The sequence below is a fragment of the Pongo pygmaeus genome, chromosome 1, assembly GCF_028885625.2.
Source record: "Pongo pygmaeus isolate AG05252 chromosome 1, NHGRI_mPonPyg2-v2.0_pri, whole genome shotgun sequence".
NCBI classification, from domain to species: domain Eukaryota; kingdom Metazoa; phylum Chordata; class Mammalia; order Primates; family Hominidae; genus Pongo; species Pongo pygmaeus.
The window spans coordinates 70,021,363-70,045,169 of record NC_072373.2 but is presented as its reverse complement, the minus strand read 5'-3'; the positions used below and the strand labels follow the sequence as shown (position 1 = coordinate 70,045,169).

General features: G+C 38.7%; 2 protein-coding genes across 8 annotated transcripts in view; both read right to left on the bottom strand.

Annotated features, from left to right (window-relative positions):
- The window catches only part of LOC129016028 (torsin-1A-interacting protein 2), a 35,750-nt gene that overhangs the window by 7,908 nt on the left and 4,035 nt on the right, over positions 1-23,807 (bottom strand). For 2 of the 7 annotated variants that reach the window (XM_054454978.2, XM_054455510.2), the window contains 4 exons: positions 15,429-15,847; positions 6,110-6,222; positions 2,689-2,868; positions 914-1,432 (listed from right to left, as the gene is read on the bottom strand). In XM_054454978.2, coding sequence (XP_054310953.1) covers positions 914-1,432; positions 2,689-2,722 — 553 coding nt within the window. In that variant the 5' untranslated portion in view covers positions 2,723-2,868; positions 6,110-6,222; positions 15,429-15,847. Of the gene's footprint in view, positions 1-913; positions 1,433-2,688; positions 2,869-6,109; positions 6,223-11,015; positions 11,617-15,428; positions 15,848-23,807 lie in introns of those variants that run through there. The other 5 variants (XM_063651964.1, XM_063651876.1, XM_054454907.2 and 2 more) reach the window with 4 other exon arrangements.
- Positions 12,464-15,172, bottom strand: LOC129016325 (torsin-1A-interacting protein 2). Its single transcript, XM_054455728.2, has one exon. It carries the CDS (start codon positions 15,170-15,172, stop codon positions 14,777-14,779), a length of 396 nt encoding a protein of 131 aa, XP_054311703.1. The 3' UTR covers positions 12,464-14,776.

Genomic DNA, 23,807 nt, shown 5'->3' with positions numbered 1-23,807 from the left:
ATAAAACACATATTTGAGATTAGTCATTGATTTGCAGTGAAACATGAATTACTAGCCCTTGCTGAAGTCCCCGATGAACAGAACATCTTATATTTTATATTCTTTTGCACTGGCAAATGGGCATTTCAGACTGAGCTCTTCAGAGTGCTTATAAAATACAAACCCACACAGACAATCACAGAAGGTGAAAGCTAGAAGAATCTTTGGATATCATCTTGTCCAACTTCTTCATTTTACAAATAGGAAATGGAAGCACCAGGAAGGGAAGATTTTCCCAAGGTCACCCAAGTCAGCAAGTGGTAGGGCCACAACTAGAATTCACACCTCCAGTTCCAGTTAAGGATTTAGCACACTGCAACGCTTACCTTCACAAGGGAAGACATGCTTGTTCCTCTTAACACATAGGCAGAAAAAACCAGGTATAGAGAAACTAACTGACTTACTCAAAGTCCTATAAAACTGAAACGTGACTGAGTTAAGGATACTGTCCCATTAATGCTCATTTTTAAATATACCCATCTCTTGATTTATGTAACATTTAGTTTCCCAAAAAGATTTTAAAAATTATAAGTCAAAATATTCTCATAAGAAATAAAAAACCAGAAGCAAATTTTTTAAAAGTCATGCCCCTTTTTGTCATATCACATTAATATAAAGTTAATAAAAACATGCTTAGAAATGTAGTTTATGTGTAGGAAGCAACTTAATATAGTGGAATGAGCTAGCTTAGATGAGAAACCTCATTCTAAAATCAACTCAGTCATGGCTTGGTGTGAGCTTGGGCAAGGCCCAAAGGCCTTAATCCTACGAAAGATAGACAAAAGTTCTCTGGAAAGAAGGCCTCTGACTTCTGCTGTGTTCTCAGTTAACAGAGCAATACAAAACAGGAGAGTAGTTCAGGGGGTTCTCTTACCTGGGGCCAGCAGTCGCCTCCTCAGTGTATCCTCACCCTCTTGCCCTGCACTGGAATGACCAGGACCCTGGGCCTCCTGGTAGTCTGTAGTAGGTGGTTCCTGAGATGCTCCAGTTCCGTCACTCGCTTCCTTAGGGAGGGCCACAGAGCTGCTCCCTAAGTGTGCATCTGCTCTTCCTACCTTGTCACTCGGAGAATGGCTGGGATCGGGATCCAAGGGTTCTTCACCCAGATTTTCTGAAGGGAGGTGATGCCCTTTTCCGCCATCCAGAAAACTCTGCTTGTTCTCATCTTCTATTTTATCCTTTGGATGGTTCCCCACATTTGCTTCATCTGGACTTTCTGATTTATCACCTGTATCTGCACTTTCTGGACCTATTGTCTCTACCCCTTGGTGGTCTTTGCTAAGACCACAGGCAGAGTATAGGATCTGAGCTTCTTCGGCATTACTTGCTATGACTGTGGTCTCCTGCGCCTGAGAATTTACTGATGGATCATTTTCCAAATCCTTTTGAGAGTCTATTGAGATAAAAGTTTATAATTTTTATTGGAAAGAATTCCCCATAAATTTATATTTTAACAAGGTCCCTGTTTAATAATAATATTTACATAGATTTTCATGGTTTACAAAACACTTCCTAAACATTATTTCTCTTGGCTCCCACTAAAGGCAATTAAAACAACAACAAAAAACCTTATCATGTTAATAAATATAAAATGACACTAATATAAAACAAATTATATGACAGAACCAACTTTTGGCTATATTAAATATATCCTCTTCCCTAATGAAAGGCAATGCTCATCAATGGTAGCAAAACCTTATGCAAAAGGCTGATAGGGACTTTTATAGTGGATGAGCCAGACTGACAACTGCTGAACCTAGTGACCATCTTCACATCATGAAAACAGGGAAACCCAAACAGATATCATTTACCTTCTAATACAATGCAGTAAGAAGTACTCTAGACCACTTGGGAAGTATTTTTGCCAAACAACTAAACTTAAATCTGGTAAGCTTCTAGAGCAACCAGTTTCCAAGAAATATAGGGATAGAGGAATACATTCAATTATGCCTCAAGAATATAATCAGCAAAACCCTGCAAGTGGGAAATTCCAAAAGACTTTGTTTCTTTAATAAAAGTAAGAATGGCCAGACGTGGTGGCTCATGCATGTAATCCCAGCACTTTGGGAGGCCAAGGCAGGTGAATCACCTGAGGTCAGGAGTTCACGACCAGCCTGGCAACATGGTGAAACCCCGTCTCTACTAAAAATACAAAAATTAGCTGGGCGTGGTGGCAGGCGCCTGTAATCCCAGCTACTCTGGAGGCTGAAGCATGAGAATCGCTTGAGCCCGAGAGGCGGAGGTTGCAGTGAGCTGAGATCACGCCACTGCACTCCAGCCTGGGTAAAATAAAAAAAAAAAAAAGAAGAAGAAGAAAGATCCCTTCTAAATACAGCACATCACGGGATATATATAACTCTAAAGATTTGTCTACCATCATTTTTTAAAGAAGCATTGTATTTTTCCATTACTGTAAGTCCTTACTATTGGAGTCTCTAAAACATTTATCTTCCTTATATTATAATTAGGGTTTCGCATTATAGTAAAATTCAGTAAATTTGAAGGAATAAGTGTAATCAAAATAAATGAACCCACTGAATTAGCTTTTTTACTTCAAAACCTCAGATTTTAGTCATCAGAGATTTTCTCTCTCTGCACAGCCCTGGTTTCCTACAGCAGCACCCTCAGTGCTAGACAAATCAGTCTTACCCTCTTGAGGTTCCCTAAGTCCACTGTCGGCCATGTTTGTGTTCTATCTCTTCAGAGTTGGGAGGATACTTTTTTTAGTACTTGGTTTTCCTTGTGAAGATGTCTTGTTTTCTTCTTGTCCCAAGTCCCAACAGACTCATGCTTCCCATGGACCCAGGAAATAAGGCATATATACAGTAACTAAAACAAAATGAAAAAAAATTAAATGACTTTTTATCCATACAAGGGAGAAATGCAAGTATCAGCTTTATTTATTAAATATGTGTAGCTTGAGTAGTATTTCCTCTCTGAAACTTTTTTCGTGAAGAAAATTTCCTTTCATGAGAATCATATTCCAAATCCTAGACTACTGAAAAAAGCTCCAGATTATTAATCTTTCATGAATTTCATAATCTAATACATTCCAGCATAGTTGAAAGAGTACAAAAAGTAAGATCAAGTGACCAGAATCTTCAACAGAATAGCTTGAATTAAAATAAGAAATTAAGAGTGGAAATTTAAGTCATTGCTGAAACAATCACTGCAGATTTCCTGGATGTCTTCAATTTCTGTCCCAGATAATTTTCTCATAGTCTGCCTATCAGGAGCTTTCACTTATATTAAAAAGTAACAATGCACAGGAGGTTCCCATAAACTGAGATGGCTGCTTTGAGGTGTACCACTACACATTTGGACTGACTTTGAAGTGGTTTTCTCGAAGTATTCTTTTGTAAAATATGGAGACAGATATTCCTTTATACAATGCCTTTTTATGCAATGCTCAAAGACAGACAAAGAAAATTATTAAGGTTTACACAAAAGGAATCAAAATCAAAGGCACTTTATAAGCAATAAAAACAATCATATTTTATAGTTAATTCTTATTTTTTTGTCAAAAACAAATTGATCAATAAAGTTACTTAACATTCATTCCCTATAAAAATGAGAATAATTACATCTACGAGGCTTAAATACAAAAATATATAAGAAAAACCTTTGTGAAGTGTTACAGTTTTTTGACAGCCTAGCTGGAAGGCTAGCCAACTGGCCGTCTTTATGTTTTTCTCAGTACTCTTTTGTAAAATTTAATTTTACACATTAAAAACTTTGATCCCCAATGCCTACACGGTGCCTAGTGTATAGTAAGAACTCCATATTTTAACTTAAAAGCTTATGAAAAAATAAATGAATGTGTAAATAAAGAGTGATGCCATAGATAAATTGGAAGGGAAGAGAAGAGTTAGGGACAGACCCTTCTTTCTGCCGCTGTGAACACTTAGCAAAGTGTTCGGAGGGTTCCTTGTCACCTCTTTTATCTTCTTCAAGCTCCTGGGATTGGGCTTTCAAGCCATCATATGTTGGAATGAAGTTTTCTCTCCTATCCTAGCTCATGAGAGAAAATAAAAAGTCCCCAGTCCTTTTTAAGTTTTGTTAAAAAAATTTTTCCTGCCAGCCAAAACCAAGAAAATAGGCTAAAAGTTTCCTATGTACCAATAACAAAAATTTTCAAAAGCAAAGATGCTACTCACAATAACCATAAGGAACCTAGAATAAAAACTAAAAGATACCTAGTAATAAATCCAACAAGAGATATGCAAGATCTTTAGACAGCGGTGAATTTTATGGTATGTAAATTATACCTCAATAAAGCTGTTTCTTTAAAACACAACTTTAGAGAGAAAAACATAGACCTTTATTGAAGTATATAAAAAAGAGATAAGTAAACAGAAAAAATATATCATGCATAGACAATAAGACTCAAAACCATTGATGCCAATTTTCTCCAAATTAATCTACAAATTAAATGCAATTTGAAACAAAATCTCAAGTTTTTTGATTATTGTTGGTTTCTAGTGAAATGGAAAAGTGGGTCCTAAAATTCACAAAGAGCAGCAAAGGATCAAGAAGAGTCAGCATAATTCTGAAGAAGAAGGGGGGCAATCTACCAGATATCAAACCTTCTTTAAACTTAAAAGTAGGCTGGGCACGGTGGCTCATGCCTGTAATCCCTGCACTTTGGGAGGCTGAGGCGGGCAGATCACCCAAGGGTCAGGAGTTTGAGACCAGCCTGACCAACATGGTGAAACCCCATCTCTACTAAAAATACAAAAATTAGCCGGGCATGGTGGCGCATGCCTGTAATCCCAGCTACTCAGGAGGTTGAGGCAAGAGAATCGTTTGAACCCGGGAGGCAGAGGTTGCAGTGAGCCCAGATTGCACCACTGTATTCCAGCCTGGGTGACAGAGCAAGACTCCATCAAAAACAAACAAACAAACAAAAAACTTAAAGTAATAAAAGCAATGGAACACTAGCACACGAATAGACAAACAGTATACAGAATAGAGTCAAGAAATATATGCATACATACATAAGGAAATTGGCCAATTCACAAAAGGGAAATAATAGTGAATAAATAGTTTGGGGACAACTGACTATTCAAATAGGGGGAAAAATTAGATTTCTGTCTCCGACTTCATATAAAAATCAAGTCCAGATTAAAGACCTAAATGTAAAAAGTAAAACTTTTAAACTTTGAGAATATCAAATATCTTTATAACTGCAAGGGTTTCTTAAATAAGATATACAATACACAAACCAGAAAGGAAAATTTGACAAACGTGACCCCATTAAAAAATTTTAATTTCTACACAAGATATCAAAATTAAAAGATAAGTCTCTGACTAGAAAAACATCTGCAACACATAAAACCAGTAAGGAATTAATATTGAGAACACATAAAGAATTCCACAAATCAGTAAAAGACAAATCATGCTATGAAAAGTGGGTAAAGGGATGAATAAGCAGTTCAACAAAGAGGAAATATGAAAACCTAACGAATATGAAAAAAGAGTAGTCAAAGAAATACAAAAAATAAATTAATGGTGAGATAACATTTCACACCAGCAGACTGGTAAAAAGTCAGGCAATATCAAATGTTGATGAGGATTTAGAGATACAGAGAGCTCTTAAACCCCTAATGGTAATGAAGTAAACAGTTACTACAACTTTAGAGAGAAATATGGCAAGGAAAATTAAGGCACACATACTCTACAAATCAGCAACTCCATTTTTAGACGTATAATAGAGAATCTCATTAATATGCCCCAAAATGTCCATTGCTGTATTGTTTAAAATGAGGAAAAAATGAGAAAATCTAAATGTTCATTAATAAGAAAGTGGGTTTAAAAAATTGTCATATTCTTACAATGTAATATTATGCATAGCAATTAAAATAAGTTAGGTTATCTTTAAAAGTTGTAAAATTATAGCAGTGAAGTACTGATGACCAGGCACAGTGGCTCACACCTGTAATACCAGCACTTTCAGAGGCCAAGGCAGACAGGTTGAGCTTAGGAGTTTAAGACCAGCCTGGACAACATGGTGAAACCCCATCTCTACCAAAAAAAAATACAAAAACTAGCCAGTCGTGGTGGTGCATACCTGTAGTCCCAGCTGCTGAGGTGGGAGGATCACTTGAGCCTGGGAGGCAGAGGTTGCAGTGAGGCAAGATCACGCCACTGCACTCCAGCCTGGGCGACAGAGCGAAACTCCGTCTCAAAAAAGAAAAAAAAAATGTTTAATATCTTTACTGAGGTGGTGGTTCCATTGGTTATCAAACTTAAAATCTGTACATTAATTGTATGTGACATAGATTATCCTCAATAAACTTTATTGCAAACAAACAGAACTGAAGCCTTTCAAAAATGTATTACTTGGTTACTAGGTTGCAGTCCAAAAGAATCTGCAAAGGTGCCATCACAGATATTTCTATAATCTTACAAATGCTTGACATACACCTTTCCTGTCACAAAGCACACATAGATCCGACAGCCCACTTCATTCAGACCTTTTGTAACATGTCATCACTGTTCATAGTTGAAATGGCATTTCGCTTACAGTACAAGAAGTGGGACAAACAAGGAAGTTGTTGACAAATCCTCAGAAAAGGTCACATGGCAGGGTATCTGAGAGATCTGGAGGCCACTGTTACAGAGGCAGGTCACTCTTTTTTTCTCCCCCCCAAGATAGAATCTCATTCTATCGCATAGGCTGGAGTGCAGTGGTGTAATCTTGGCTCACCGCAACCTCCAACTTCCAGGTTCAAGCGATTCTCGTGCCTCAGCTTTTGTAGCTGGGACTACAGCTGTGCACCACCATGCCCAGCTAATTTTTGTATTTTTAGTACACACAGCATCTCACCATGTTGCCCAGGTTGGTCTCAAACTCCTGGCCTCAAGTGATCTGCCCGCCTCAGCCTCACAAAGTGCTGGGGATTACAGGCGTGAGCCACTGTGCCCAGCCAGGTAGGTCAATCTTTTGAACAGTGTTTGATCCCTATCAGGGTATGTGTTCATTAGGAACCCCTAGACTGCATAATGGAAGTGAGGCAGAGCTTCATCCTGAAGGAAAATGCAGTAGCTGGAGACTTTCTACAGCTGTAGGGAAAACCACTCCATAAGCATGCCCCAAAATAGATGCTTTTGGTAGTATCTTCTACAAGGAATCGATGAGACCTGTGTGTTTCACATGGCAAAGAAAGACATTCACTCTGAGTGAATCCCTTGCAAGTTCAATTACGAAATGTTGGTGTTCAGTGCTCTATACATGACGGTTATAATGATTCATATTTCTACTTAAATAAAATGTAGCCTCATTGCTGACAGTCATTTCCACTTCCTTGTGACCCTGAAATCTGCAGCAAAACTTGTATCATTTTGCTTTAGTTGTCTCCATCAAGGCTTGTAACAGGTTAAGGCTGTAAGGTTTTATTCTCCATTTATGGAGAACCTACTAGACGGCCGGCTGAGGGATGCCTTGCTTAATTTCTATTTCCTGGGACTTTTCTAAGAGGGACACAGATTTGCCTCAACTGCTTCCTCTGTAAATGTGGCTGCCTTGTGCTCTGTCTTCTAAGATGTACCCTTTCTACTTCATCTCACTGTAAAATGGTAAATGCATTGACTACCTGGTAGGTGACATTGTGTGGTATATCAAATGACTTTTTACATAACCAAGTTTAGAAGATTCCAACATACAATATTAAGTGCTATAAGGCTAACTACAATTCAATACATATTACGTTCATAAATTTGGGCCAGGTATGATGGCTCATGCATGTAAGCCAGGATGTTACAATTCTGCTATGAAACAGAAAACAAGTAGTAACATATAAAGCATACACAACTATAAAAGTTACTATTTATTGAGTGCTTTCTTTGTGTCAGGCAGCATTCAAATCACTTTATGTATTAACTCATTTAATCTTCACAACACTTCAAGAGGCCAAGGCGGGAGGATTGCTTGAGTCCAGAAGTTCAAGATCAGCCTGGACAACATAATGAGATGATGTCTCTACAAAAAATATTTAAAAATTAGCCAGGCATGGTGTCACATGCCTGTAATCCCAGCTACTCAGGAGGCTAAGGAGGACGATCCCTTGAGCCCAGGAGTTCAAGGCTGCAGGGAGCTAAGATCACACCACTGCAATCCAGCCTGAGTGACCCTGTCTCGGGGGAAAAAAATAAACAAAATAAATATATGTACATACATATATATGTTTATGTATATATATTTGATACTGAAGGTTTGAAAGTATTCCATTTTTTGTCACTACAGTGATATGTACAGCATTTACATGTACAGAGAATAATGTACAGCATTATTAACATATAAATTTATAACAAAACATGAATACATAAATGGAAAGGATACATATCAACTTCCATTTAGTGCTTGCTTCTGCAAGGAATAAGAGAGGGTGTCAACTGTACACACAAAGTTTCCTTAAAAAATAAAAACATCTGAGGTAAATGTGATAAAATGTTCATATATTTTACATCTGGGCACAGGTCTTACTATATTATTCTCTGCACTTTTCTGTATGTTTGATGTAGTTACTGCCTTTTTAAATGAGTAATAAAATAAATTAGTCTCTGTAAAAAAAATTAAGTATCAAAAGGAAAGACCTGTAATGGAAACTCTTTGAGCCTACATGCAATGACCTTACATTACAGAGTATGCTTCCACCATGGCCTCCTAGACATTTTGTCACAACCAGCTGGGAAGAGACAGGACATGGAAAAGCTGCCTGTGAGAACAAAATCAGAGCTGGGAGAGCAAAAGGACCTTACCCATCCTCCACTCCATCCTGCAAACTGTTAGCATTGCCATGGGGACCAGTGAAAAAGAGGGGAAGGGATGGCGACCTGGGGAAAACCTGGGGAGGGGAGGCAGGGTAGGTATCAGGAAGTACTAAGACCATTTTTTAAATGGAGAAGGAAATTAGAAGTTTAGCAGCCAAAAAGAGCACAAAAGAATCAGCCATTCCAGGATGGTAGTTTAGATATAAATGCCATCATGACAAATGTATGACAGTTGGGGATGAACTAAGTATATATCTGTATTTTTAAACACAATTTTATTTTAGTGAATGATGCCATTTTAGGCTCTAGGGATAAAAAGAAACCGGTATCTTGGCCCTGAAACAAATAGTTACAATCCTGCTATGAAAACGAGTAACACATAAAGCATATACAACAACTATAAGAACTACTATTTATTGAGTGCCTTCTTTGTGCCAGGCATCATTCACAGCACTTTATTAACTCATTTAATCTTCACAACAATCTTATGAGGTGTAGACTATTAATATTCCTACTATTTTAGAGATGAGGAAACCGAGATACAGAAAAGTTAAGAACATTACCCAAGAACATGTGACTGACTACTAAGGGCAGTTAGGATTTGAACTCAGGTAGTCTAGCTGTGGGACCTAACCATGACACTTTAAAAAGCTTGTATTAAGCATACCACAAGCACCCTGACTCTGGAACCCTTAAATCTAGGTTTGAATTGTGACTCTAGCACATATGACCTGAGTGAATTTGTACATATCCTTCAATTTTTCTCTATTTCTTTTCTTTTTCCTTTTCAGGGACCTGCCACTTCAGGAATTTCTTTATTTCAGTGTTATGGAAAGTCTCAGGTGATATAAGTCATACAGCAATTATATCTACCATAATTAAGATTATAAAATGAGCCTAAACATTGTGACAAAAATCTGCCTTGGGTCATCCATCCCTCCAGGCCTTTTAATCTTTACACCTAAGACCATTTGACTTATACTACAGGCTCAACCTCATCCCCAAACCAATCTTGTCCTTCATCAGGAGAGATTTAAGAAGTTTTTTGTTTTTGTTTTTAGATAAAGGGCCTCACTCTGTTGCCCAGGCTGGAGGGCAGTGGTACCATCATAGCTCACTGCAGCCTCAAGCTCATAGTTCACTGAGGCTCAAGTGATCCTCCCACCTCAGCCTCCTGAGTAGCTGGGACTACAGGCACATATCACCACATCCAGCTAATTTTTTTCTTTTTAAAACTTTTTTGTAGAGTTGGGGGTCTCACTATGTTGCTCAGGCTTGTTTTGAACTCCTGGGCTCAAGCCATCCTCCTGCCTCAGCCTCCCAAAGTGCTGGAATTACAGTGAGCTACCAGACAATAAGTTTATAATAATTCAGCCATCAGTTCAAACAATTGGCTTTAATTCCTGTTCTAAAACTAAGACTCGGTGGACACGACGGCTCATGCCTATAATCCCAGCACTTTGGGAGGCCCAGGTGAGCGGATCGCTTGAGGCCAGGAGCTCAAGACCAGCTTGGGCAACATGGTGATACTCCATCTCTACAAAAATAAAAAAATTAGCTGGGCATGGTGGTGCAATCCTGTAGTCGCAGCTACTTAGGGGGCTGAAGTGGGAGGATCACTTGAGCCCAGAAGGTCAAGGCTGCATTGAGCCATGATGGCGCCACTGCACTCCAGCCTAGGTGACAGACCGAGACTCTGTCTCAAAAAAACAAAACAAAACAAGTAAGACTCTACCTTATTCCCCAGTTCTAATTTCTGCTTTTGCTTTCTTGCCCTACATCTTTCCTCATCCTAAAGATTTAGTATGTGCCATATGTTTGGTATATGTTATTGCACTTAAACCTCACAACAGTATGAGGTAGGTATTATTACACAACCTTTTTCACAGATGAAGAAACTAGACACAGAGAGGTTAAAATGCCTAAAGTCATTTAATAGTGTCAGAATTAGAATACAAACCCAGCTGGCTGCAAGGCCATTATTTTGCCTCTATAAAAAGCAATTTTCAAGCTGTGTCCCCAAAATTCCATGGAGACTCAGGGTTGCCAAGGAGACGGGAGAGACGAAAGGGCTGCGGCTCATCTCACTTTTACAGACAGCTATGATATGTGGACTGCCACATATTCTTTGGATGCCATGGACTCATTTCTGCCTTCCTGTTTGCCTGGGCTTCCTTCACCTGTAACTCAGAGATGAATCTTACCTCACTCACTCACATCCCCCAACAGCCACCTCTTTGGTGGATGTATTTTCTTTCCAGTCTGCCCTTGCATGTTTCCATTAATCTTTTCACTGCCTGGTCTGCCATAAAATAACAGGAAGTAGTTATAATGGTCATTTTAGAAATGCTACCACAACATATAAGCAATATTACCAACTCTTCCACACTATAAAAATAGAGACGAGTGTAGCTCACACTATTTAAAACACTGGATAACTCTCCAGATCATTTGTCATTACAATTAATTTTACCAACACAGCATTTGTATTTTAATAAAATTCATTATTCATATCAACTATGGAGTATTCTAGAATAACCTGCAATATTTTAAGCCATATGAAGACATACTAGAAAGACCTAAGGTGAAAAGCTTTGTTCAAAGGCTTCCTCAATTTTCTCCTTTGCTCAATTTTATGAGCTCTACTACATGATGTTGATTTCTGACACCTTATCATATAACAGGTATGTGATGTTTGAAGGCAAAGTAACCCTCTTAATATTAAAATTAATATTTTTGATTCATTTTTCTTGCCCATATATTCACATAGTTTATAATGACACTGAACAAAACTGTTTGTGAAGAAGACTGAAACATTCCTGATTAGTTTAATTGATGAGAAAAATGTGGCTGAGTTATGACCTAAATTATCAACAGTGATCTTCAGTCTGACATGAACTCTCTTTTTACATAGCCAGTATTACAAAATAAATGGTACTATCTTGCAGTATTATGAGTACTCTGCTCCCATCCTTTTAAGCCAGATAAGTAAACACTATGGACATATTACTACAGCATTTCTCAAAGTATAGTCTAGAGAGCACCTGCATCAGAATCTCCAAAGGTACTATTTATATCTTTTTCGTTGTTTTTTTTTTTTTGAAAGAGACAGTGGTCTCACTATCTTGCCCAGGCTGGTCTTGAACTCCTGGGGCTCAAGTGATCCTGCTGCCTCAACCTCTGAAGTAGCTGTGATAACAGGTACATGCCACGGCACCCGGCATGAGGTGTTATTTATAATATGCAGATTCCTGGGCCCTACAAGCAACCTGAGGAATCAAAATTTCTAAAGCAGACCAAGAAATCTCCATTTTTAAACAAGCTCTCACAGGTACTGCTTAGGTATTGATTTGAGAAATCAATAAGTCCTTTTAATCTGATCTTACTATTTAATGGAGATATTTAAAACAAAAACAAAAACCTTTTCTCTATTCTGCTGATATTTAAATTTTCACATTTGTAGAATGTTTCTTAGTATATGTCCTTGTAACATAAGCATTCTCTAATAATTAAAAAATTTAGGGGCAATAATACTGATCATAATACTACTCTCAAAAACACTCAAAGTAAATTTTCACTTTTTAGGAAGAGTTGTAGGATAGTGAAATTCTTCATTAAAGAGTTAGTGATAAACTAACTAGTCTTCAGTCAATTTAGCAGTTCACATAGTTTATTCAGCAATATAACAGGCGAGAACCTCCATTGTAAGAGACATAAGGCAGATACAGGGTGCATCTCTGGGGTACATTATTCATACAGACTAACAAATAACTTCAGGTTTCACAACACGTAGCAAGTATGATTTGTTGCACACCAATAGCCAGTCATTCCTCACGTTTTCCTTGCTAAAAGAGCCCTGGTCGGGCACGGTGGCTACGCCTGTAATCCCAGCACTGTCGGAGGTCAGGGCAGGTGGATCATCTGAGGTCAGGAGTTCAAGACCAGCCTGGCCAACATGGTGAAACCCCGTCTCTACTAAAAACACAAAGATTAGCCAGGCATGGTGGCGGGCACCTGTAATCCCCACTACTCGGGAGGCTGAGGCAGGATAATTGCTTGAACCTAGGAGGTGGAGGTTACAGTAAGCCGAGATCGTGCCACTGCACTCCATCCTGGGCAAGAGAGCGAGACTCCATTAAAAAAAAAAAAAAAAAAAAAAGCCGGGCGCGGTGGCTCATGCCTGTAATCCCAGCACTTTGGGAGGCCAAGGCAGGCGGATCACGAGATCAAGAGATCAAGACCATCCTGGCCAACAATGGTGAAACCAAGTCTCTACTAAAAATACAAAAATTAGCCAAGTGTGGTGGCGCACACCTGTAGTCTACAGGGAGCTACTCGGGAGGCTGAGGCAGGAGAATTGCTTGAACCCGGAAGGCAGAGGTTCCAGTGAGCCAAGATTGCCACTGCACTCCAGCCTGGGCGACAGAGTGAGACTCTGTCTCAAAAAAAAAAAAAGCCCTGATTTCTTCAATGGAGGCAATGTGCCCTACCCAGGCAATGCTAACCCTATTCCCCTTTGCCAAGCTTTCCCAGGCTCCCTTGTAAACTGGTACTTTCTAATGAGATGTAAGAAGAAATCTGCTAGGGATTTTTGGGAAAGACTTGATTCCCAAATAAAAGACTGACTTGAAAGAAAGCCTTTTGCTCTCTACTTCCAGCCTTTCCTAGGGATTAAAATGTCTGTTACGACAAGAAGTCATATTGTACTCATTGAGAAAAAAAAGCCTAACGATAAAAAGCAAACATGGATCCTAGGCCGGGTAGGGTGGCTCACGCCTGTAATCCCAGCACCTTGGGAGACCGAGGTGGGAGGATGGCTTGAGCCTAGGAGTTGGAGACCAGCCTGGGCCATACAGCAAGACTCTTGTCACTATTTTTTAAAAAGCAAAAAAAAAAAAAAAAAAAGAGGATCGCAAGGGGGAAGGATACAAAGAAGCTGGAACCTTGATAATATTGATAATATTGCTAAAAGCACTAGATACCTAGATACCTGGCATGTTAAGTGTAATTTAAAAATTGTTCAGTGGCCTTTGAGATGTTTTCAACAGCTTTTTCTAAGTGGCTTAACCCCAACTCTGGGTCCATGATTTTCATGAAAGTCCAGAACGTGGCCAATGTTCAGCAGACCTCCTTAGTTCTAAGAAAGATGCTTCCCCTAGACTGTTCGTAATATATATGAAGTCAGGCTTGATAATTTCTTTTGTCATACCTCTCCTGATAGGTACTTTTCCATTTCCAGGGGAGGACGTTGTAAATTCAGTCACCACAAAGACAAGACAGTCTTTTGTTTATGTAAAGCCACGTAAGTATGGACAGGTAGCATTTCTGCATGTTTCTGCATAACCTATGTAGGTGTTTCCTAATAGAATGTGATTTATCTGACAGTGACCAGTTAACAATAATCTCACAGCCACACTGAGGATGGGCCAAACAGGGCCAATGATGAATAAATGGCTATATATGGACAAATTTTATCTATCTATCTATCTATCTATATATATATATCTCATTACTGACCAATGCATAAGGTGAGTTTACAAGAGTAATTTCTTATTAAAATTCACTGGACTAATCTAGGATCCAGCTATAACAAGGCTGCTTTCCCACAAAAGTTATCATTAGAAATACCACTATGAAGCACACAGTATAGGACTTCCCCTCTAGGACTACTTTGTCATATGACGCTCATTAGGCTGCAGAAATTTTTTTAGGAGTGGTAAGTTAGTTCCAAAACAGTTTATAGGAAATACGGATTAGCCTCAGTCTAGATGAACAGTCTGGCTGGAATACTAACTAAATTCATGTGAATAAAATATGTATAGGCCACGGAAGCAGATCCAACAATTTAAGCAGTTCCCAAAGTAGTGACAATCTGGATCAGACTTAGAAATGAATTATTTTTCCATCTTCCTTGGGCCACCTACACAAAAGCCTCTAGACTTCACAATTTTGACAATTATAAAAGCTATTTGTTTTGGCCCAGTTTTTTGTTTAAGGTTTTATCTGTTCTGGTCAAGATTAACTGTAATGCAGGGTTAAAACCAGCTACTCGAGAGTCATGTATTCTTTTTCTAACCAGTGGAGGACCCAGAAGAAATGGATGGCAAGCTTTCTCAAAGGTCCACCTGGTGAGATTCTGGGGAGCCCACTCAAGTGGGAAAGACCAAGGAAGAACAAGGCTTCTATTAGCAGGATTATCAGGATAACACTCAGGACAATAATCAGCTCTGTTAATACGGTCTAAGAATACCTGGTAACATTCATTTTCAACAAGTTCAGTTTGGTACAACCAGTGGCCTAGTTCTAAACTAGGGAACCACTGTTGTCCACAATCAGGGCAATGTGAATTATCTGAAAACATCTGGACCTAGAAAGACAACACAGACAGCAATGTGACAGCAAGAGACAATGACAGAGAGAGACACCCAAACACAAGTCCTATTGCAGGTTTCGTTTACCAATTTCTTAGTTCAACCAATATTATTTGGAGAGCCAAATAAACTTGGCTTGCACCTCCGTGCAATTCTTCAAGATTTCGTTGTCTATTTTTCACTCAATTGCAACTCAGTCTCTGAATTCAGGGACCGATCCAGTTTATAATGTTATCAGTCACTTACTAGCAGTACAGATCTCAGGATAGCTCCTTCAAATCCCAGCTTCTCAAGAAGAGATAGGGCTCTAGTCTAAATTAGTTATATTTTTCTTATGCGTTATCAGCTGCTGGTGGTGTCACACAGAGGCACTTGGCTTACTCTGCTTTGTTGGTAAGGTTATTGTGTCTGCTTGGTGAAACAGTGGAGCTGACAGGTCCAATGGGTCTTTTGTTGGCGCTGGCACTCTTGCCGTTGTAACACACGTACCCAAGTCTTAAGGCCTTGGCACTTTATAGCAATGTAGAGGGGTCAGAAAAACCTGGCAGAGTCCTCTTGAGCGTGGATCCAATGAAGTCTGTCTTGGGAGGACATTAATCAGGACCCAGTTGCCGTGAAGGAGCTGATGCTCAGTTGGCTGGAGAGTCTGGGAATGCGTCACATACCTGTAAATGATAAAACTTCAGACGACTCATGGGTTTTGCAGTTGTTCACATTATTATTAGAAACATGCATTTGGAAATTATTCAGGTTAGTTAAGGCAGATAAGAAATGTCTCATGGGTTTTCCCATGACTATTTAACATGGGTTCAAACCAATTGATACGTTGGCACTAGGAAGAATTCTGGATCATTTATACTAGGAATAGCTTAATTTTTTAGGACTATATTTCTTCTTTACTGCACGTGTACCTTGGGAATAATAAGGTCTGTATAATCACGTCTAACCTGGTAAAACTGAGCGATCTCTTGTACATCTCTTCTGTGAAATGGGTGCCACATATGGTATCCCCATAATGTATGGGATAACATTAATGATGACAGCCTTTCCATAATAGGTTTCAATCCATCCAAAAAAAAAAAGCTTACATAGTTTTTAGATAATATTCTTAAAAGCTAACCACAGGAAGTTGGATGAAATCCTTTTGAAGGCTAAAAAAAAAAAAAAGTCAAAAATCAAGAGGGGCAAGTCTCATTGCTCACCATCTAGTTGTTTTTTTTTTGTTGTTGTTTGTTTGTTTTTCTTTTTGAGACAGAGTTTCATTCTTGTTGCCCAGGCTGGAGTGCAATGGCACAATCTTGGCTTACCGCAATCTCCGCCTCCCGAGTTCAAGCGATTCTCCTGCTTCAGCCTCCCAAGTAGCTGGGATTACAGGTATATGCCACCATGCCCCGCTAATTTTGTATTTTTAGTAGAGACGGGGTTTCTCCATGTTGGTCAGGCTGGTCTCGAACTCCCAACCTCAGGTGATCCGCCCACCTTGGCTTCCCAAAGTGCTGGGATTACAGGACTGAGCCACCATGCCCGGGTGCCCGCCACCTAGTTTTATTAGTTTACACACAGTGTCAGTCTGAGAAGGCAAGTAAGGCACAGCCCTGAGCAATAGTCCTGAGCTATTCTTGGAAAATGCATAGTAAATCAGTTGGAATTTGCAGATGTTATCATCATCTTTGCATTCCTTCATGACACTGGATGTAGCATGTAAATAAGGTCGGACAATAGGATGTATGGAGCAACTAGAAGGCCACCTAGAGAGTATCACAGAATCAGAGTACTATATATACCATGCCTTTCTCCAATGTTCTTTTTGTAAATTCTGAGACTTGATCCTGTGAGAGTAATGAGAGACACTGGGGAGGGCATGAGTTAAAATATAAAGATCTGGCCTGAAAAATAGAAGGAATTATAGCCTTAGTTGTGGTCAGCCAAAGCACTTTCCTTACAGAAATAATAGCTGTGATTCTCAGATTTTAAAATGGTAAATTTAAAAGGCGAATGAAGAGCCTCTGATAGTGCTACGACAACATGGGGCCCTTATTTTGATGGAAGTCCCAGAGCGGGTGAAATAGAGTCAATGTAGACATACCGATGTGTATGTGTTTTCTGAGGTTAGGTAACAACATACGGATGAGGGCTACTAATTCAGTTCCTCAGGCAGAGTGGACAAAAAGTTCAGTTTCCGACTCAATGACTAGATACTTGGTGCTGATAGCACGGGGCATAATAGATTTCCCTGAGGGTCTGCTGACAAGAGCTACCAGTGAAAGCCTCAGCTACTGAATTAAATCTTGGGTCTCTAGTCATGGTACAGAGAGATGACGAATAAAACTCCCACAATGGTGGAGCCCAATAAACACAGAAGATAAAAAATAAAAAGTCTGACATTTAATTGATCAGATTTTAGATTTTTAGAGTGAAATCAAGTAAATGCAACAAGATACTATTGTAGTGTCAGCAAGATGCTATTTCATATTTACCACACTACAAAAACTAACTGACAAAGGGGGTTCCACATACTATAGCAAAAACCACTCCTCCCAGAGGACTCTATTGGTAGGAGTCAAGAGAAAGCCCTAAAGCTCCAAGTGCTCTGAATAATTCCATCCATTCCCCAACCTTCAGTTTTACAACTTCAAGAATCAAACAAGCACCAGAATTCCAAGTATTCCTGCATCAAGAGAACTCCACTGTTCCATATTTTCCAGACAAGTCTTCCCTCCTCTCCTGGTCCTTTAAACCTCTGTAGGCAAGAGCCAACAGGGGGCCCCAGAACTCCAAATGCTCAGAATAATACCACCCATTATCAGCTTCCTCACTCATTCTTTAGCCTTAGAGCTACTGGATGAGTAGGAGTGAAGAGAGGGGCCTGGGAAAATGCTCCTGGCAAGATTCCTAACCCCCATTCCCCCCCAACACTCACAGCTTCAATACCATTATCTGCTTGAAAGCATCAGGACCAATCTCATACCTATATCTCTGTTCATGTCAATCACCACCTGAAACACAGGATGGTTATATCCCATCCCCTTAGCCTCAAATCCCCCCATATGGCTCTATCAGCAATGCAATGACAAGTACTATGCTTGCTTTATTTTTTTCACATAAAACAGGTACCATTTTGCTATATTATTTATTTTGGCTATTTTTCTCCACTAAAATATAAACTCCCTGAGAGCAGGACATTTTACCTTTCTGTTTACGGCTATAGTGTCCAATAAATATTTCTGGAATGAATAAATGACAAAAATAAAATGTAACTTGAATTCTTATACTCTAATGACAAGACTATAAATCTGTACAATCACTTTTGGAATTGGCATTACCTAGTAAAACTGAAGATGTGCATTTCCTATAACTCAGCAGTTGCACTCTCTTAGGCACATACCCTAGAGAAACTGCACCTGTACATTTAAAAACATGAATAAAAATATTCATGGTAGCACTGTGTAATAGCAAAATAACAGCTACAATGGCCACGAACAGGAGAATGAATAAATCAAGATATTGCTGTACAATAGGATACTGTCATTATAAACATAGATGAAACTCAAAAATGTTGAGCTTAAAAAAAAATGCAAGTAGCACAAGGAAAAAAATAAACACATGCACACATTCTTATATAAACTTTCCACTTACATAAAGTTTCAAAAGGATATAAAATTAATGTATTGTTCAGGGATAGTTTTTTTGAGATGGAGTTTCGCTCTTTTTGCTCAGGCTGGAGGGCAATGGCGCAATCTTGGCTCACCGCAACCTCCGCCTCCTGAGTTCAAGTGATTCTCTTGCCTCAACCTCCCAAGTAGCTGGCATTAGAGGTATGTACCACCATGCCCGGCTAATTTTGTATTTGTATTTTTAGTAGAGACGAGGTTTCGCCATGTTGGTCAGGTTGGTCTTGAACTCCCAACCTCAGGTGATCTGCCTGCCTCAGCCTCCCAAAGTATTATAGGCATGAGCCACCGCCCCAGCCCAATTGTGTATTTTTAGTAGAAACAGGGTTTCTCCATGTTGGTCAGGCTGGTCTCGAACTCCCAACCTCAGGTGATCCGCCCGCCTCAGCCTCCCAAAGTGCTGGGATTACAGGCATAAGCCACCGTGCCCGGCTGCAATAAAGCTTTAAACAAACAAACAAAAAAGAAGTATTAAGTCCAAACCTGAGGATAATTATTACCTCTGATGGGAGAGGGAAGGGTGGGGGATGGAGGGCATTCAAAGAATTTCAAAGATAATTGTAATTTTGGTTTCTTTAACTGGGTGAAGGTACGAGAATACCCACTGTATCGTAAATCCTAATAGCTTACAGCATCTCTATTCAACATTTTATAATGTTTAAAAGAGAAAGAGGTTAATAAGCAAAACCAAACTTTCACACTGTGGACAAGACCAGTAGCAGTTAATCTGCTCAGAGGCAAAGCAGGCAACTTACATTGGGATAAAGAAGAGCAATATAGAAGGATACGGATCTTTGTTTTCCTCACAAAATTTTAAGCAACCATCTCTTCATAGAAATAAGGTAAAAGAAGCCTACCTAATGGTTGTACAAAAGAGGGTTTATCTCAGCATATACTCTCTGAAGGCATGCATTTCTGTGTAGGGAAGTTGCTATTTCACATGACGCCTTTGTACAAATTAGAAAAAGGCACAGTTCCTCCAAGCAATATACAACTCAGAAAACTTTATTTGGCAGGATATTAAACAGTATACAGTAACCCTCTGTCTGTTAGATAATAACACTTAGTAGCTAACACTTATGGAGTGCTATTTTCTGTTCTAAATACTTTATTTGTATTAACTCATTTAATCTGCCCACAAAGCCAAAGGATACTCTTCCACTATGAATAAATATTGGCGGTGGGAGAAATCACCCCTCATAATTTTTCACTTCCACACCAAAAAATACAGGATAAACTTCCTGGAGTCCCGAATCCTCTGAAATTACATGTAAAAATCTTTACGGCTGGGCACGGTGGCTTACGCCTGTAATCCCAGCACTTTGGGAGGCCAAGGCGGGTGGATCACGAGGTCAGGAGATGGAGACCATCCTGGCTAACACATGGTGAAACCCTGTTTCTACTAAAAATACAAAAAAATTAGCCAGCCGTGGTGGCGGGCGCCTGTAGTCCCAGCTACTCAGGAGGCTGAGGCAGGAGAATGGCGTGAACCCAGGAGGTGGAGCTTGCAGTAAGCTGAGATCGCGCCACTGCACTCCAGCCTGGGGGACAGAGTGAGAGTCCATTTCAAAAAAAAAAAATTTTTTTTTACATACACATGTGCATTTTTTTCCAAAAAGATGATACATCCTTTTAAACTCCCAGAGGAATCTGAAATGATTCAGGACCATTAGGCACTATGGTTCCTAACCATTTTGCTATCAAAGGTAACTTTTTTCCAATCCCACCCCTCCTCCCCCATTTTGGAAAGATGTCCAAACAATCTGCAGTCTTGTAATAATTTCATTTTCTCATTTTTAATAATCAGATATGTAGATCTGCCAAACAGAAGTTCTAATAAAACAAAAAACTAATGCTACTAGCCTTGGTTTAAAAACTTCCATTATTTTAAATTAGACAAAATACGTTATGTCCCTATAACACAGAGCTGGAAAGATCTGGATATCCTAAAACTGGCTTCCTTTCTCAACTTCATTAGCTTAAGTCCAAAGCAACTGATTTAAGGTAAGTATATGACTATCATTAGGTTTTTAGAAATGCTAAATAAAAATACCTTGAGAACTACCATTACTTTATGATCGTTAAACATAATTTTTCACTTATTTGAGGAGTGCACCATGTGCTAGGCCCAATGCCAAGTACTATGGATACAGAAAAAACAATCATTCAGGACTTCTAGATGTCCAGGGCATCCAGACTGGAAGCAGTGATTTAGGTGAAGGCTAAGGGCTCCTAGAGGGATATAAAAAGATCCCCTGTAGAGATCACAGGAAATTTAGGGAGGCCCACAGCAGAAGCTGGGATGCCTGTATTTTCAAACCTCCTTCACTAAAAACAGTGGGCAAAAAAACAAAATTTGAGGAGCTTCTCTACTGCACAAATGCTATACAAAAGAAAATACAAATCAGGGGTTTTGTGTATGTAAACTAAAATAAATTTAAGATCCTTCCTGAAACTTTATTAAAAGAAAATTTAGAAAAGAAAATAGTACTTTCACACTATTAAATAGAAAATGTAGTTCTATTTAATCCACTGAAATTTACATCAACTAACCATGGCAACTTTTTAATTAACTTCTCTCAATAGTCTATCTTGTTCTTTGCTATTTCCTGAATGTATGTTAGTAAGTTCAAATCTGCCTTCAATACATAAAAATTCCCTTATTCTTTTTTGTGGTAGCATAATAATGAAGTTTCAGACTGAGTCTGGACTGGAATGACTTTTCCAGGCAATTTATCCCTTAGACTTCAGCCTCAACCAATTCCTCATATGATACATAAAATCAAGATAGGCACATAGAAAAAGTATAAATGCTTTAAACTCTCTTGAATTCCCATTTTAAATATTTTCTTCTAGGGGGTACTACAGTCAAGGCTGATCAATAATCATAACTTTTTTTGTATGAGATGGTTTCTCCAATAAGTTTTATACACAAAGTGAAATCTTAAGAGTTTCCTATTTCACAACTACCTTAGATAATGAGAGATTAAGGAGTATGAAAAAAGGAATCATTCTTCTTTTTGAATTCATATAATCTAAAATAATTTTTTGTTGAAAATAAAATGCTCCTGAAAAAAAGTCAACTTGTTTTGTGAGAAACTACTTTTAATTTGGCTATCTTGAGATCACTGAGAGAAGGCATATGGATGACAATCTTCAGTACTATTTAGTACACACACTGTTCCCTCTTTAGAACAGAGAAGCCAAATAAAAAATATGATCCAAGGTTAGAAAATAGCTGCAGAATGTTCTCCTCTCTCTTGCCCCAGGAACTGACAAACAAAACAGGTGTGTATGCATTGCTACCATACTTTTTGAGGGGGATGGCCATAAAGGAGAACAACTCGTTTGGAAACTTACTGGTACATTTCTATCTATGCTGCTCTAATGCTCCAAAAGCCCATGGTCCAAATTCTGTCTACAATTTCACTTCAAAACACCAGCAGCCAAACCTTTAAGGCTAATACACAACTTTCAACAGTCAGATCTGGTGCCAAGCTTAGGTATTTCTATAACTTGTGCTAGCTATTTATTGTCTGTCTAAAACTAAATTTCTAAGTCTTGCCCACTCCTCTGTACCATATCCACTGTCATAATATCCCAGCATTGTTATTTTCACAATTTTTCGTTTCTCTTTATTTTCACTAACTGGTGACTTATTCTAGATTTTTGAAAGGAAGTTTGAAAAAGTACTAGCCTAGGAACAAAAAGCACCCTACTTCCTTAGGGAACTGTTTTTTTACACAGGAACTGAATGCCTGGCGCAGATCAAATTCTATAGATATTTTCTGAGTACAGAAAGCCTTCCTTTCCTACTTACCCTTCTTCGTACTCCCTCCCAACTCCTCTGACTTGTATCTCTAGTTTCGGTTGACCACGTAGAGGTACTAAGCTATGCACAAAGGATCTAAGAGTTTGCTAAGATTTCTGATAGTGGGTGGCACAACTGACTGCCAGGTTTAGTTCAACTTCCCTAATCACTTTTAGTATCTACTTCAAGTCAACATATTTTTATTAAACTTTTTATTTTGAACTAATTTTAGACTTACAGAAAAGTTGCAAAAATAGCACACAGTTCCGTTATATCCTTCATCTAGCATCTTATATAATTAAAGCATAGTTATCAAAAACAAGAAATCAACATTGGTACAAGTCAATTAACTAAACCAGAGGCCATATTCAGATTTCACGATTTCTTTTAGTTGTTATTTTTCCTTAGTGTCCAGTCTATGACAGTTCCTCAGTCTTTACCTGTCATTTGTGACCCTTTCTTGTCTTTGTGACCTTGACACTTTTGAAGAATACTGGTCAGTTATTTTGGGTTTGATGGTTTTTGTTTTTAATTTTTAAAAATAGACATGTGGTCTTGCTATGTTGCTAGGCTGGTCTCGAACTCCTGGGCTCAAGAGATCCTCTTGCCTTGGCTTCCCAAAGTGCTGGGATTATAGACATGAGCCTCTGCACCTGGCCTGGCCAGTTATTTTGTAGAATGTTCCTCAGTTTAGATTTTTACAATATTTTATCATGATTAGAAAGATAAAAAGATTATGCATTTTTGGCAAGAATAACAAATGCCACAGAAATGCCGCTGTGTCCTTCTCACTGCCTCTTTGGGTTCATGGTGTCCTTGTCTCATTACTGGTGATGTTAACCTTGATCACTTTGTTAACATAGTATCTCCACTGTCAGATTACTATTTTTTCTTTGTAGTTAATAATTATCCTGGGAGAGATACTTTGAGACTATGTAAATATTCTGATTGTCCTCTAACTGGATTTTGTCTGCAACAACTACTATGGTACTGTTTCCCTAATGGTGGTTTTGTATTTCCTTCTTTCCTTCTATGTTTATTAAACGGAATTCTTCTGTTAGAAAGAGTTGTCCCTTCTCCTCTACTTATTTATTCACTCAGCAATATCAGTATGAACTCATTTTATTTTATGGGTTAAAGTCC

Coding starts and splice junctions, on each gene's coding strand:
- LOC129016325 (XM_054455728.2), bottom strand. CDS start 15,172: ATGTTTTCAGATAATTCACATTGCCCTGATTGTGGACAACAGTGGTTC.